Here is a 14,192-nt window from a genome sequence, read left to right on the forward strand (position 1 = left end):
TCATGGAATTATAACATGTAATGTACGTAGGTTAAACATATATTTACAGAACGTGTCTGCAATTGCTAAGTGTCGATACAATAATAGCAATACTTACACAGATGAAAACGAAAAGTAACAAACACGTAATTGTGCCTCCTTATTAAATTTGACAATTAGAAGAATATTGAATTTATCTTAAACAAACATTATTTAGGTGTAATAGTGAATAATGTACGTAATATGTCTTTACTAACTGACTATTTTATTTTAGTGATAATAGGATATTGTAAATTCAATGTTAAATATTTAATACTCTGGTACAAGCTGAGAAAATCGAACAGGTGTTGATACTAATTATAATACTTAAAGTCTCAGACGTAGATACATGTATTAAATTGGTACGTGTTTTAATATTAAATTATTAAAGTATACTGTTTAAATTAAACTTCTATAAAAAAATTTTTAGTTCCACTTACGTTCAGTCTTTGAACCAAAGATTTAGACTTTCGCAGTGCATCTCTACACAGTGAAAAAAATAAAGCACCGTGTCTATAAGTATTCCTGAAATAAAATTTAATAAATCACGAGTATATACGCATAAAAATCTCCTAACCACATATACATTTAATAGTCTGCCTTGGTGCCCCATGCGTACGCTCTTCTTTCAAGAAAAACAAACAAAACCAAACATTAACGAAAGACCCACTTGCCTGGCGCCGGCCTTATCGACGGCACGTGGGTTCACTTAGGGTTGTCATGTGCGCCCGTGAACTATTTGATATTATTTCGAGCAAGTGTACGTAAAGATATCTTACGTTATTGCGATTTCCGTAACTTATGAAATAATTCCAAACCAACCAACACAATAAATCTTATAATTTTTTTTTATTTACTCATTACTTTCTAAGTGATAGAAATTTTAAGTGAAATTACAATTAATGATATTATAAGTTTACTTCTATTTTTGAAGTTATATTTTTATTGCATTATTTTCATTAGCGTATTTCAAAAAAGGTGTGGCATCCCTAATTCGAATTCCCAACCTTTAGCCCTTCCATGATTTTTATTCCTAGAATACATTCAGAGTGCATTCAGCAAATACAAATGTGTCTATGTAATCGGTTCAGTTATTATTTCACCTTACTTTTAATGATTGCTGATGTCAATAATACGTCTTGCAATACAAAAATTGAGGTTTCGTAAATTCCCATAACGCGACTTTTAAAACATACGCATCGTAATAAAAAAATCTTTGACCTTTATCCATAAATTACGACTTTTGTAAACGTTTGTTTATGGTAAAACATGCACGTGGCTGTCAATCAAACCCATTTTGGTGATGGACAATCGAAATCATTACCTTCTTGAGACATAAAAGAGCCACCGATTTTTTTTTTATGTTTACGTAATTGTTGTCATTGCTTACCAGTTCTTTATCGATTCATTGTCTTTATTCTGTTCTGTTACGCAAAATTTATAGTATGTTAAACAATAATAGATATTGTAGAACAATTATAGAAATTAAATACAAATATAAGTATACGAATATACATCCCAGTTTTGTTTTAACTAAGCAATACAGATACAAATACCTATTATTACGGTAAAATACAAAGATAATAATTTCGTCTTTTGTGAACGCATCAGAATACATAATTATATACTTATATTCATATTATGTTTGAAGTATATGTAGGTGAGTGAGAGATAAAATTATCTACCTAATAACTAAAAATTATGTAACATGTAACCACTTCAGTGATAGCACCTTGGCTCGGCGGGCGAGTACAGTGTTGAGCTAATTAATATCTCGTCGCGTTTATTTTGTCGCTCTGTGCGCTACTCTTGCAGAACCGGCTGATATCCGTGACAATTTCAATAAAACTACATACACATATATGTAAATTAAAAACTATAGAAATATATACTTTACATATATAAATTTAATATTATTTTACGTGGTTGTATATGAATAAACTGAATAATTATTAATTAAGAAAAGTTAAATAGTTAAGTGATACATGAATGTATACTGTTTAGTGAAAAAATTGAACTATACTGTGCGATAATAAAATAGGCTTAATAGGTAATGATATTTCTTTTCAGAAAATTCTATTAACGAAGCAATTTGTTGGTATTAACTATTAGTCATAAACCTTGTTTTAAACTCATGTTTAAGAATTGGTTATCGTTTGTTATTTTTTTTTATTTATAATTTAATTTTTATTCGTATCTCTTCTTTGCAGGTTGATTATAATGAGATTGCATCCAGACCGGGAACCGACCATATTTATATCGAATTATAAACACAAAAGATCAAGCTTGTGTTTATAAGAAGTCAACGTTTACTATTACGAAAACGTCACATCGATAGCATGTCAAATCCGTAGCGAGTAACGAAGAATAGAGGCAGCATTGGTGCAAAACATGCGTGCTGGTGACTGCCGAACACTCAAAAAAATGGATGTGCGATGCTCAATATTTAAACTTCTACTATTTCAATTAGTGGTCTTACTGTGCAACGCGAAACATATACCGATGAATATGCCCAGAGTGGAAATTATTGGTGACATCGAGCAAAGTATACAGGAGAACCTACGATCCGGTATGTCATAACTATTCTTAACTATTCTTTTTAAATATTATAATTTAGGAAACATTAAAACATGTGTATAAATGTAGTACTGAATAATAAAAAAGGAACTTACAAAATAAGAACTTCTACAATAAAGACAGCTCGTGCTTAAAAGAGAAGATAAGAAAATAGTAATAAATTTTTTAATATTTATATCATAATATTATTAAAAATATAAGACCACAAATCGGAATACATGCTGCGTTAATTAATATCCCAGTTTGAACGGCCAATTATGTTATCATTTGCATATAGTATTGTTAATGCGGCTATCAAACATTTTTAATATTATAAAACCAACCGTAAGCTACTGTGTTTGTTTGTATTTTCGTTTGCAAAAAAGAATATTAATTTAAGAAAAAATTTAAAGCGTTTATCTTGTTTTAAGTAATACTTAGTCCTATAATGTTACAGAAATTTCTTTAACAATTTCGATACTCGATGTCAAAATATTTTTATAAATTATAAATTCCAAACAACCGCAAGCAATTAAAATTGACGGATGCAGAGATAATGTAAATATAAAATGTATAAACTCGTAAACCTAATCTCGCTAGTTGTTTTGTGGTTGTCGCGAGTTTGAAATGCTGATAATTGGATTCGAGTCACAAGGGACGGACCGAGATTGCCTTTGAAGGATTATCTCGTCCGTGTCAGTAGATTTAGGACTGCATCGTGTTTGTCTCGTTAGTATAACGTGATATTCAAGTACCTATAAACGTTAAGTGTAAAACTGTTCTTTAAGATGTATATGGCTTGTTTATTTTGAAATTGTTGCGTGTATGAATAAAATAAGAATTTCAATTCTTCGGGTTAAAAATGTCCTTAAAATGTATTACCGTATCATATTCTCACGCTGATGGGGACACACACGTAGTAATAGCATGAAGGTCGCTGAATATAAGAGAGCGTGCAATTCTTAAAGGATTTGTTTCTCAAGTTACACTAGTGTCGCATTTCTGATATTTCTGAATTATCAGTTTTATATTACTAAAAAAATAATTTTTCGATTTTGTCATAATACTTGCATCGAAAAATAACGATAAATAAAGTTTTTTTAAGACACACACCAGCCGGCCTGCCCAGCGTGGTGATTATGGGCAAAACATGAGTGCACGCCATTTTTTGGCGTAAACTTGTGGAGGCCTATGTCCAGCAGTGGACTGTGATAGGCTGAAATCATGATGATGAAGACACACACACAAAATTTAATATCGACAACAAGACTGGCAGTGCAAGTATTTGAAAGTGTAAAATATTTTATCAAATAATTTTCTTGTAATACTGAGGTAATCACTTAAACGCAATGTAGAAACATAGTTTATTCTTGCTCCCAATAACGTGTCGAAAATAGACCATGGATAGCAGAGTTCAGAACAAACAGAAAGCACGCACAAATGAGGCAGGCGCGTAATGAAACCACACCATAAAACAGCAACTACTGGCATGATTTAGGAAACAAACCTATTGTGCAAACCGTCGTATTCGTCTAGCGTGCTCGATGAACTTATAAAACACAATCGATTTAATTTACTAATCCAATCAAGTACCAAAATTTTAATTATCATCTGTACCATATAAAACTCAACTAATCTGATTTAAAATTTGATAAAGCATTATTTCGAGGTTAAATAAATACAAGCAAAATTATTTATAATTTCGTGTTATAATAAAGTTTGTGATAATAACTGAAACTTATCATTGAAAAGTGTAAAGTATAACGATCTATCTCTTATCAGGTTGTATCAATATTTGCGGTGCGAATCTTATTATCTGTGGAGAAAAGGTTCGAATGTTGGTCAGTGACGCGTAGTGTGACGTAAGCTGTCACTTGTCATAGGAAGACAAAAGATAACATCATTTTAAATCATAATTCATAACGTCAAAATTCACTTCTTTTAAATATCAAATAAAACATTTGATTGAAATCAAATTTCTTGTAAGAATTCGAAATAATTTATTAGTAATAATTTTGTTAATTAAATTAATATTGCAGTTTTTCCAAATTTATTATAATTATGTATAATAGTAATATTACTGTTTATTCGTATAATCAACTTATAGTTTTATCTGCGGAAAAGCTTCAAAAACATTTGTTATTTTCACACCATGCAAAGACCCATATTTACTTACTCCGATTAAGTACTACTTATTAAGAATGAACGTAACGCGTTTCTTCAAAGTTAGTAAAGTATTCTTCATCATGATTTATTTATTATTTATACTTTATTGTACACCAAAATTTACATTTTACACATTTAAACATATTTTAAGAGAGGAACAGACTTTTATTAACTAGCTATTAACCCTTTTTTCCAGCCAACCTAAGTAAAAGAAGGATAAAATGTCAAACTCGAGACAGGGTAGTTAGAGCAATTGTATAACAAACTTACATATAAAATACGGACATATGTAAATGAATAGATATATATAATACATATCCTTAATATAAACTAATAAATAAAAAATAATAGACGAAACTAATAATATACATGATAAATTCTGAGAAATACCTACACCTTACCACAAAAACTCGTTCGATATAGTGATTCTTTAGATACTTTTAAAATGCCAGTTTTTTTTTATATCACTAGGTCCGCAAACAAGCGTACGGCCCCCACCTGATGGTAAGAGATTACCGTAGCTTATAGACGCCTGCAACACCAGAAGCATCGCAAGCGCGTTGTCGAACCAATCCCCAATCCCAATCCCCCCCCCCCCAGGTGCTCTGGTCACCTTACTCACCAACAGAAACACAATACTGCTTGAAAACAGTATTAGTTAGCTGTGATCTTCTGTTAGGTTAAGGTGCTCCCCAGACGGTTTGCTCCATATTTTGAGCAGAAACCTGCTGTGCCCTACTCAGTTACTCAGTTAGAGAGTTAGTTGTGATTTAGCCGCTTTTATATACAACGACAAATTATTCCTAAACCTTATAGCTTATATATTATTTAAAATTATGATTTATTTAATGTTATTAACGTTTAAAAGTTAATTCAAATCGATTTAGTTTAAGTTAAATTAGAACAAACAAGTTATTTTTTTAAACAAAAAATTTTTCTTTAAGTAATAATCTTGATAATAATTACATTCTTAAAAAAAAAAATGGGCCAAAAAGCGTAATTTTTATCTTAAATTCGTCTTCGGGATTCAGAGTGCCCTCCTCTTTTTAAAGCTGCATTCTGTAAACAAACATCAACTTTAAATGACAGCCGATTGTGCCAATTCTCTGTTAAGAGAAAAGTGTGACAGCGTTTGTTGTCTATTTTTCTTTATAAATGTCCTCCCACGCGCAACGAGGTCGGCGCTCCGCTGACTCGAGCATGTCGTCCAGTAGGGGGCGGGTACCCAGTGTAATAGACAATAATTACTGCCAAGCCCCTAGTCGAGGAACACGCTCGTGAGCATTCGTCTGACTACCCACGCAACCATGCAACCATCACAAAAACTATATCAACCCGTTTAATCGACAGCCATTATAATAAGCTATGATATTATGTATTCCTCGACGAATCTTTGTAATTTATTTCTGACGTTTTTTTAACTTTAACTGTTATCGTAAAACATTATCTAAGCGTGGCTTATATTACAGGTTTGTATAAATTACACAAGTTAAATAATGTGTAATGACTAACTGATAATAACCTTTTGTATTCTTTGATATTTTTATCCTGCATCATCTTAAACAATGAATCGAGCCAAATTATACACAGTATACCTATATACTAAAGCAAAAAATGTATAAGTCAATCGTAACTGATATCGCATTCTTGGCAACATTACGCGAAACAAAAAAAAGTAGATAATGTTAAAGTTTTAAATCCGACTTATATTACGAATAAAACATTGTCATTATGGTTATTTAAAAAGAGACCCGTATTTTAAATACGGAATGGGAAAAAATGTGTGTTTGCAAGTGAAACCTGTGTGGCCTTACTAGTTACTCTGTTATTAGTGTCGAATGTCTAGCGTTACACTGTGCTGACCACGCGTGCCTACTTCATAGGAAAACGCTCATATGATCACCGGCAGACTTTTGGTTCTACGATAAATGCACAGAATAGATATATAACTGACGCGTGTAAAATCTGGCGCCTGAGTTTATGTTTCTGACTCATTTATCACGTCGCGACATTGTGACGTCACGAAGGTGGGAAAATTTATTTACGAATGACTATAATTTTGAAGTAAAATTTCTTTACAAGCGTGCGCTTGGTGCTGCACGCTTGCACGCTATCGAATGCTTGACGTGAGTGTTACGAAAAGTGTGATCGTGCAAGGCGAACGGAAGTTGTGAAAGAGACATAAATTAGTAAAGATAGAAAGAGAGAGAGTTACGTTTCATAAGTTTTACTTCAGTCGTGTGGTCACAGTCTTTTTTTTTTGTTTATTACCAAGTATCTATATAACAAGTTATTTAAAAGTTTACAAAAATTAATAATAAATTATAGTCCTCATTAAGTTACCGTTACCAACCGGCTTGTAGATAGTCTAAAAAATCGTTTTTACTTTTAATCGTATTTTTAATATTACCTAGTAGAAAAATTTAATACATTAACAAATTTTGAACATGTTCAAATTAATATAATCTTGAAAGTATTGTAGTTTTCGCGTATGCAGATCAACATATTAAATATTATAATATCTACTAAATAAAACTAGGTACGTATTAAATATAGTGGGTAATTATCTTTGTTGAAATAATTTTAAGTGTATAATAGTTATAAAATTACTTGACGAAAAAAATATTTTGCTATCCATTTCTAGTTCTGCTAAATGAGCTATGTTTATTTCTAAGAAACCGATAAAGTCTGAACTACGCTCTATTCAGTATATGAGTACTAAGTTAACAAAAGTATTGCTTTGTCAACCCTACTCAGTTATAGCATAATTTTGAAAATAGTTATCTAATCTTCTTTAAAACGATTGTTAGACGATTCTTAAACTCATAAGTTCCAAATATCTAAAACAATAAACCTCCAATCATAATCTAAGATAAATCTCATATAAGCTTTAAGACTTTTTAGAAATATAACAAAACTAGTAAATTGTTTACTCAGCTCAACTTCTCTTGTTTGCGCTAATTCGACGACAATGTTTACTAGATTTCATGCAGTATTATACGTGACAACCGGCACACGTTCGTAAGTAAAAAAGTGATGTGAAAATGTCAGATGTACTAAGCTATGTGTACAGAAGTCGCGCCCGACACCACCTAGCAGCGTCGTATTACCGATGTGGTGCGATAACTTGCATCATCAGTGACAAAACACGCGACAAATGTAAACGCAAGATTTTATTTGTGCAGGTCAATGCTGTTATATTTTGATGGTTTCCGTTTTTCTACGAAAGCGAAGTCAGTTAAAAATACGCCAGTCGCAGAAATTATGACGGCCTAAATATTAAGAATTGACACTTGTAATACTTTATTTATGCATTGTATAATCTTGATATTTAGAGATTATTTAATTTATTTAAATATTTTAAAAATATTTTTATGTTAATTGTAGCTATGATACAGAAAAGCTGACATTAAAATGTAAGGTTTATGAATATAAAAGAATTTCTTAAAAATAATTTATTGAAGAGTTAAAATATGAGTTGAGTTATAGACCCTAATCAAAATATTTAAAAAAAACGGTAAATGCAAATCAACACACTTAAACCGTTGTACGTTATAAATATTTATAGCATAAACGTCGATTTATAATAAATAGCTCAATAATAATAATCTCTTGGCAGGTATCTACTCGCACCAACACCTGGATACGTCGCAAGTACAATTTGTAACACCAGTAAAGGTGACTCGAGACGGCGAGCTGGTCTCGCACGAGCTCGAACACGCGCATGCGCATGGACATGCGCGCGCCCGCCGCGACTTGCACGCAACGGAGCATGAACTGCCTTATGCGGTGCATTACAACCTCACAGTTGACGGACGAGACCTAAGACTAGATTTAAGGTAAGTTTTATTACTTATACCTTGAACAATCATTACTACTTAATATTATAAAGCTGAAGTTTGTTTCTCTTTGTATTGGATAGTCCATTTGCGCGGATGGCTCAGGCTATATGAAATTTTAGAACGTTGTTTTCTCAAATTACCGCGAGTAAAGCCGCGGGGCACAGCTACTTTATAAATATTAATACACTTGTAACTAGAGCCTAGTTAATACTTACGTTACAAATTTTAGAAGACTATCTAAAGTCTTTGTTATTAAAATAAATAAATTTTGCATTAACAGCTTCCATAGTTAAAGGCTAACAGTTTGATGAATATTCATCGAGAGACATTCATTTCCATAACTGACTGCGCGCGTAGAATTTAAAATTAGGTAATAATATCATTATATAAATAAATCCACTCACACGGTATCAAGATAATAATGACAAGAAATTTTGCGTTATATCTTTGTAAAACCGCATCAAATTTTATGCGGCTGTTCTACCCGATACGTGAATAATATACAAAAGCAAGCTAACACATATTTTTTTCGTCTCTGTCTTTATGGCGTAGTAATGAATATAAGCGTGTCAGAATTCCGTCCGAACTATATAGGTTTCTAAGTAATTTAATTCTTTATCATCAAGTTTTGTATCTAATAGGTAGGCATCGCTTCGCTTCAGCCTGTAATATCCCACTGTTGGGCATAGGCCTCTTTCCCCGTGTAGGAGAAGGATCAGAGCTTAATCCACCACGCTGCTCTAATGCGGGTTGGCGGATATATTCCCTACTATGAGTAACGATCGCTATCAGGTGTACATGATAACAACCGGGACCGACGGCTTAACGTGCTCTCCGAGGCACGGTGGGGAGACCCACAAGGGCTGCACAAACACCCAGACCACGGCAAACACCTGTATGGCCAATACAAATGTTTGTCATGTGCGGGGATCGAACCCGCAACCGCCAGCACAACGGGTACAATCCATGGCTGTGACCATTGCGCCAACGCGGCATAGTTAAGTACAATTCCATATCTATATTACATAGTCTTTTGACAATGTCTTAATACAATTGCAGTGTGATAAACAAAAAGTCGTTTTTCTCTTAGTGGTAAGGAGAATATTCTAGGACGCTTCGTGAATGAGTGACGTAGATCAACAGTACTACTATCGGGAATCGCGCCTCTTCGTGTTATCTGTTGCACAGATAAAACCAAAATTTTGCATAGGCGTTGAAGAGACTACAGACCGTAATGATATCATAGGAGCGCATGTGTGTATGTGTATATGCACGAATATTAAAAATTGATATAAGTATATGTTGAATCATTAACTACATATCGATGCCTAACAGCCAAAAAGGGTTAAGCGACATTTTTTGAGAAACTCAGTTATATGTATAGTTTATATATATAGTTGTATTCGATTCTAACTATATATATAACTCAGTTACTCAAAAAATGTCGCTTAACCCTTTTTGGCTGTTAAGCATCGATATGTACTTAATTACTTGTTATATATAATATAATAATAATAATTAGATAAATAACATTAAACTAAAAAACCTTAATTATATATATATACATAATATAATAATTAAAAAATATTATTAAAAGGAGTCCCTTTAGGCAAGGTTCCGAAGATACTGGCAGCGTTCCCCCTTTGAATAGCTAGACTAATTCTTTGTCCGAAGTAGCTGCCAGCTCTTCGGTCTCCTGTGACGTCGAATAACCTTTTCGATATTTCCTTAAAAAGGGTTATAGCACTAGGACCCCACGGACCAAGGGTCTCGACACCGAATGGGACAAAATCATATTCGGAGCCTAGACCCCTGTATTTGTCTGCTTTTGTTTTTTCCGCCGCTTCACAAGCCGCACCAGCTCTGTTGTTGGTTCCATGTAGATGGGAAAATGTTATATTATGTACAAATGTACAATGTTATGTTGTATTATGAACTTGTTATATTATGTACAAATACTCGCGAGCAAAAGTATGAAATCGCTAATTTGAAATTTGCGAGTCTGTAAAGTCTTGTAGAGTCGTTTAGTTCTCTAAACCGTGAGGGTCAAATTTCAAGTGATTCTATTCTATACTTTGGCTTGCGAGTGTAATATTAGATGTCATTATCACATCACAACATGAGAGTTTGTCTGAATTAATCTGTCCCAATATAATAAAGTGGACAGATTTAAACACAAAGGTTGCTTGTAATCTAAATACAAACATTGAAAAGTGATAAAATCTGAGTCAGCCATAACAACTGACCGATACACTAGCGATCGCGGGTTCAATCTCCGCACATGACCAATTTTTAGGTCATACAGATATTTGTCACGACAAATATGTCTGGGTATTTGTGGTTGTGTTGTGTGTGTTCGGACCCCCGACACTTTTTATATGTATTTGTATCTTTTTACATAGTGCATTTATAGCAGCATTCAAAATATACGCACATTTATAATCATACGCCTAAATCGCTTAACGCGTTAAAGTTTCAAAGCTAAAAATCTAACTATAATGTTATTTTGTCTAAAATTTACTGTCGCGTAATTTTTTTTATGTATTAATTTTGAATATTTTTGAATTTAACTTCTTTAGAATTGTGGTATGCGATGAAACGAAAAATACGTGTAACTTCACAGTTTGCCTGCAACGCGAGTACTCTGTCACAGCCGTTATTACCGACTGATCGACTGATTCACTCAACACTCTCGCAGGGAACTAACAAGGCTGTGTATATTTTACACCAATGGGACCTTCTTATGTACTCGTATTTGAATTTGTCTTAATTACTAAAAGTCATATATCGATTATATTTATTTCAAATAACTTTATAACGTTACGCAAAATGTTATTTACTTGATTTATTGTACTATGCATTACAAAATTGTACAAAATGCATAATGCAGAAAGCATTGTCTACCAGAAAAATTAAAGATGTGCAAGAAAGGACGTTTTTATGTCTGCAGCGTCGAATTTAGAGAAATAATAATTTTTCCGATATATATCCACATTTTGAACATAATATATTTTACAATCTGATATTTTACTATGTGATAATTTACTATTTCATTATGCAGTATATAACATACCAATTAATAAAGTTAATCGTGATATATATTTTTTAATTATATAACGCCCACTGACGCTTGGAATGAATTAATCATTTGAACAAAGTTATATTGATATAATAAATCAAAATTAATGATATCACAAAACGCGTGATGCTGCTATCGAGTGAGCTCCGTGTAACTAAGAGTCTTGATGAACAAAATCGAAAGTGAAATTAATTTAAGTTAATACGCCCGTCGCTCTTCTTAACTACTTTAATTAATAAAATTATATTTTTTACTTTCAAATAATATAAACTTTTATTCATATTTTTAATAATTTACTTCCTTAAACTCAATTAATTTGAATAGCATCTTTATAAACATTAAATTTTTCTGTACTTTAAAATTTAGAATTTTTTTTACCTTTAAGGAAGGAATTATGACTGATATCCTCCTCGTGATTGCCGGATGCAAACTAACAACATTTGCCAATTTATTTCAACAAGTAATTTATTAGTAAATAACTTCCTGGTCTCTGTCTTGTAGACACAAATAAGAGAAACAAAATACTCAAATTTACACTTGAATGATACTTCGACATTAATTATGTAGAGTCGATACATCTACTAATTCTATTCATGTAAACTTTTTATCTATTTTAATGTGTAATATTTAAACAATGACCTTAAAACAAATATGGAATGGTCGGAATACAAATTTGATATGTGTAAACGAAGTAGGTAGGTACCTATTTTATAAATTTAAAGCTAAGCGATTAAGAGTAATTTTAAATTTGATATGAAGTGAATGAAAATAAACATTCTTATATATGTTTTTAAGTAGTTACCTAACATTGTATTTAGGAGGATAACAAATCCAATTTAAGAGTGTGGAAGTTAATCAAAGAACCAAACAATTTAAATGCTGGCGATAAATAAAATTTTACCCGCTCTGACCTCGAGACGACCATTCCACTGAACACTGAACAGGCGATTTCCAAGGAATAAACATAAATCTTAATAAATCCGTCTGTCGTCAACGCGAGGGAGACACGATTTACACAAATAATATAAAATGTTTCATATTACTGTTTTGACTAAGCTGCATTGTAACTTTTTTAGTGTTTTTTACTGTTTGATAAAAACTACATTCAATACGCTCAACGCTTAATATTAAATATTACCACATTTATCAAAATATAATTACTAGCTAAAAACATGACGTGCATAATTTTTTTATTAATTACTGTGTCCGTTTCATTTAATGCACGTCTTACATTTTATAAAACTGTTTAAAAATAAAAGGTGCTTTAGCTTATTATGTATCCTAAACAATATGTTAAATAATAACTACAAATGAATGAGAAATAAATTAATATTATCAATATTTGATAATATTCATACAATTCAGCCTGTAAAATTCCACTGCTTGCGGCATAGGTCTCTTTCCATATAAAAGAAAGATTGTAGCTTAATCCACCACGCTGCTCCACTACGGGTTGGTGGGTGGTAAGTACTTACTTCGTTAAAAATTGTAAAAATTAAAATCAATCAGATCAACTAATTTCAATTTGTTGTTTACCTAAGTACATAGGTAAATCTCACGACAAGATTTTATATTATATACATTGTGTAATGTGTAAACTTTTTCTATCAACATGTAAACTTTACGTGTTGATAGAAAAAGTTTTACTTATAAAGATAAATTTTGCTTTTTTTAAATATATTTTTATACAGTTTGTTTTTTTTTTAATATTTTTTTTTTGTTTTAATTTATTTTTTTAATTTTAGTTATTCATGGACAGGTTTCTCAGTTTGTTATTCTCAGCAAATCCTTTCATTTAAAAGGTAGGAAAGCATAAAAAACTTAATCCACATCGTAAAAAGTTTGCAATACTAGATTAAAAGTAACGTCACTATATTTTTCGAGCTACTCTCAGCAACTCTTTTCATTTGATACTCATATTGTAGGATAGCATAAAAAACTTGTTTCGGTTTTCAAGTGTATATGAACTTGTATTCTGTGGCTCCTGTCATGGGTGATGTAAATCGAGTAATACCCTCTTTGCGATTTTAACGTGAGCATTATCAGAAAAAAGTAACAAAATTTTTGATCCAATGCACGTTTTGGTATCTGCTGTAGTTACGGTTCGCTCTCCTGCAAAATGATGATTTTCGACTTTTATCATTTGTCCCATTAGGCACAGTATTAATTTCGTACAAACCGTTGGCCATGCGCCTAATACACAGCATGTACTTACTATAACGATAGTAATAAATATTATCAGCTCTTCTGTGATTTTTACTCTCATTCTAAATAATTTTGCATGATATATTTGCTGTTATTATTTAATTATTTATGTCCCGGGAAATCGTCAGACGGTAATTATAGGTTATAATTCTACTGTTATTACACTCAGGGTATTATTATAATATTTATATTTTACTTCATATACATATACCTAAATCTATTCTGCAATTTTTTTTAGACGCCGTGTTGGCGCAACGGTTACAGTTATAGATTGTGCCTGTTGCGCTGGCGGTTGCGGGTTCGATCCCCGCACATGATAAACATTT

The 14,192-nt window shown here is 32.0% G+C and overlaps 1 protein-coding gene across 1 annotated transcript in view; it reads left to right on the forward strand.

Annotated features, from left to right (window-relative positions):
* Positions 1-2,409: 2,409 nt before the first annotated feature.
* LOC123659040 (A disintegrin and metalloproteinase with thrombospondin motifs 7) overlaps positions 2,410-14,192 on the forward strand; it is a 43,709-nt gene continuing 31,926 nt past the window's right edge. The window contains exons 1-2 of the mRNA XM_045594314.1: positions 2,410-2,587; positions 8,360-8,579. Coding sequence (XP_045450270.1) covers positions 2,410-2,587; positions 8,360-8,579 — 398 coding nt within the window. The remainder of the gene's footprint in view (positions 2,588-8,359; positions 8,580-14,192) is intronic.

This window comes from Melitaea cinxia, chromosome 13 (assembly GCF_905220565.1).
Source record: "Melitaea cinxia chromosome 13, ilMelCinx1.1, whole genome shotgun sequence".
Classification (NCBI taxonomy): Eukaryota; Metazoa; Arthropoda; class Insecta; order Lepidoptera; family Nymphalidae; genus Melitaea; species Melitaea cinxia.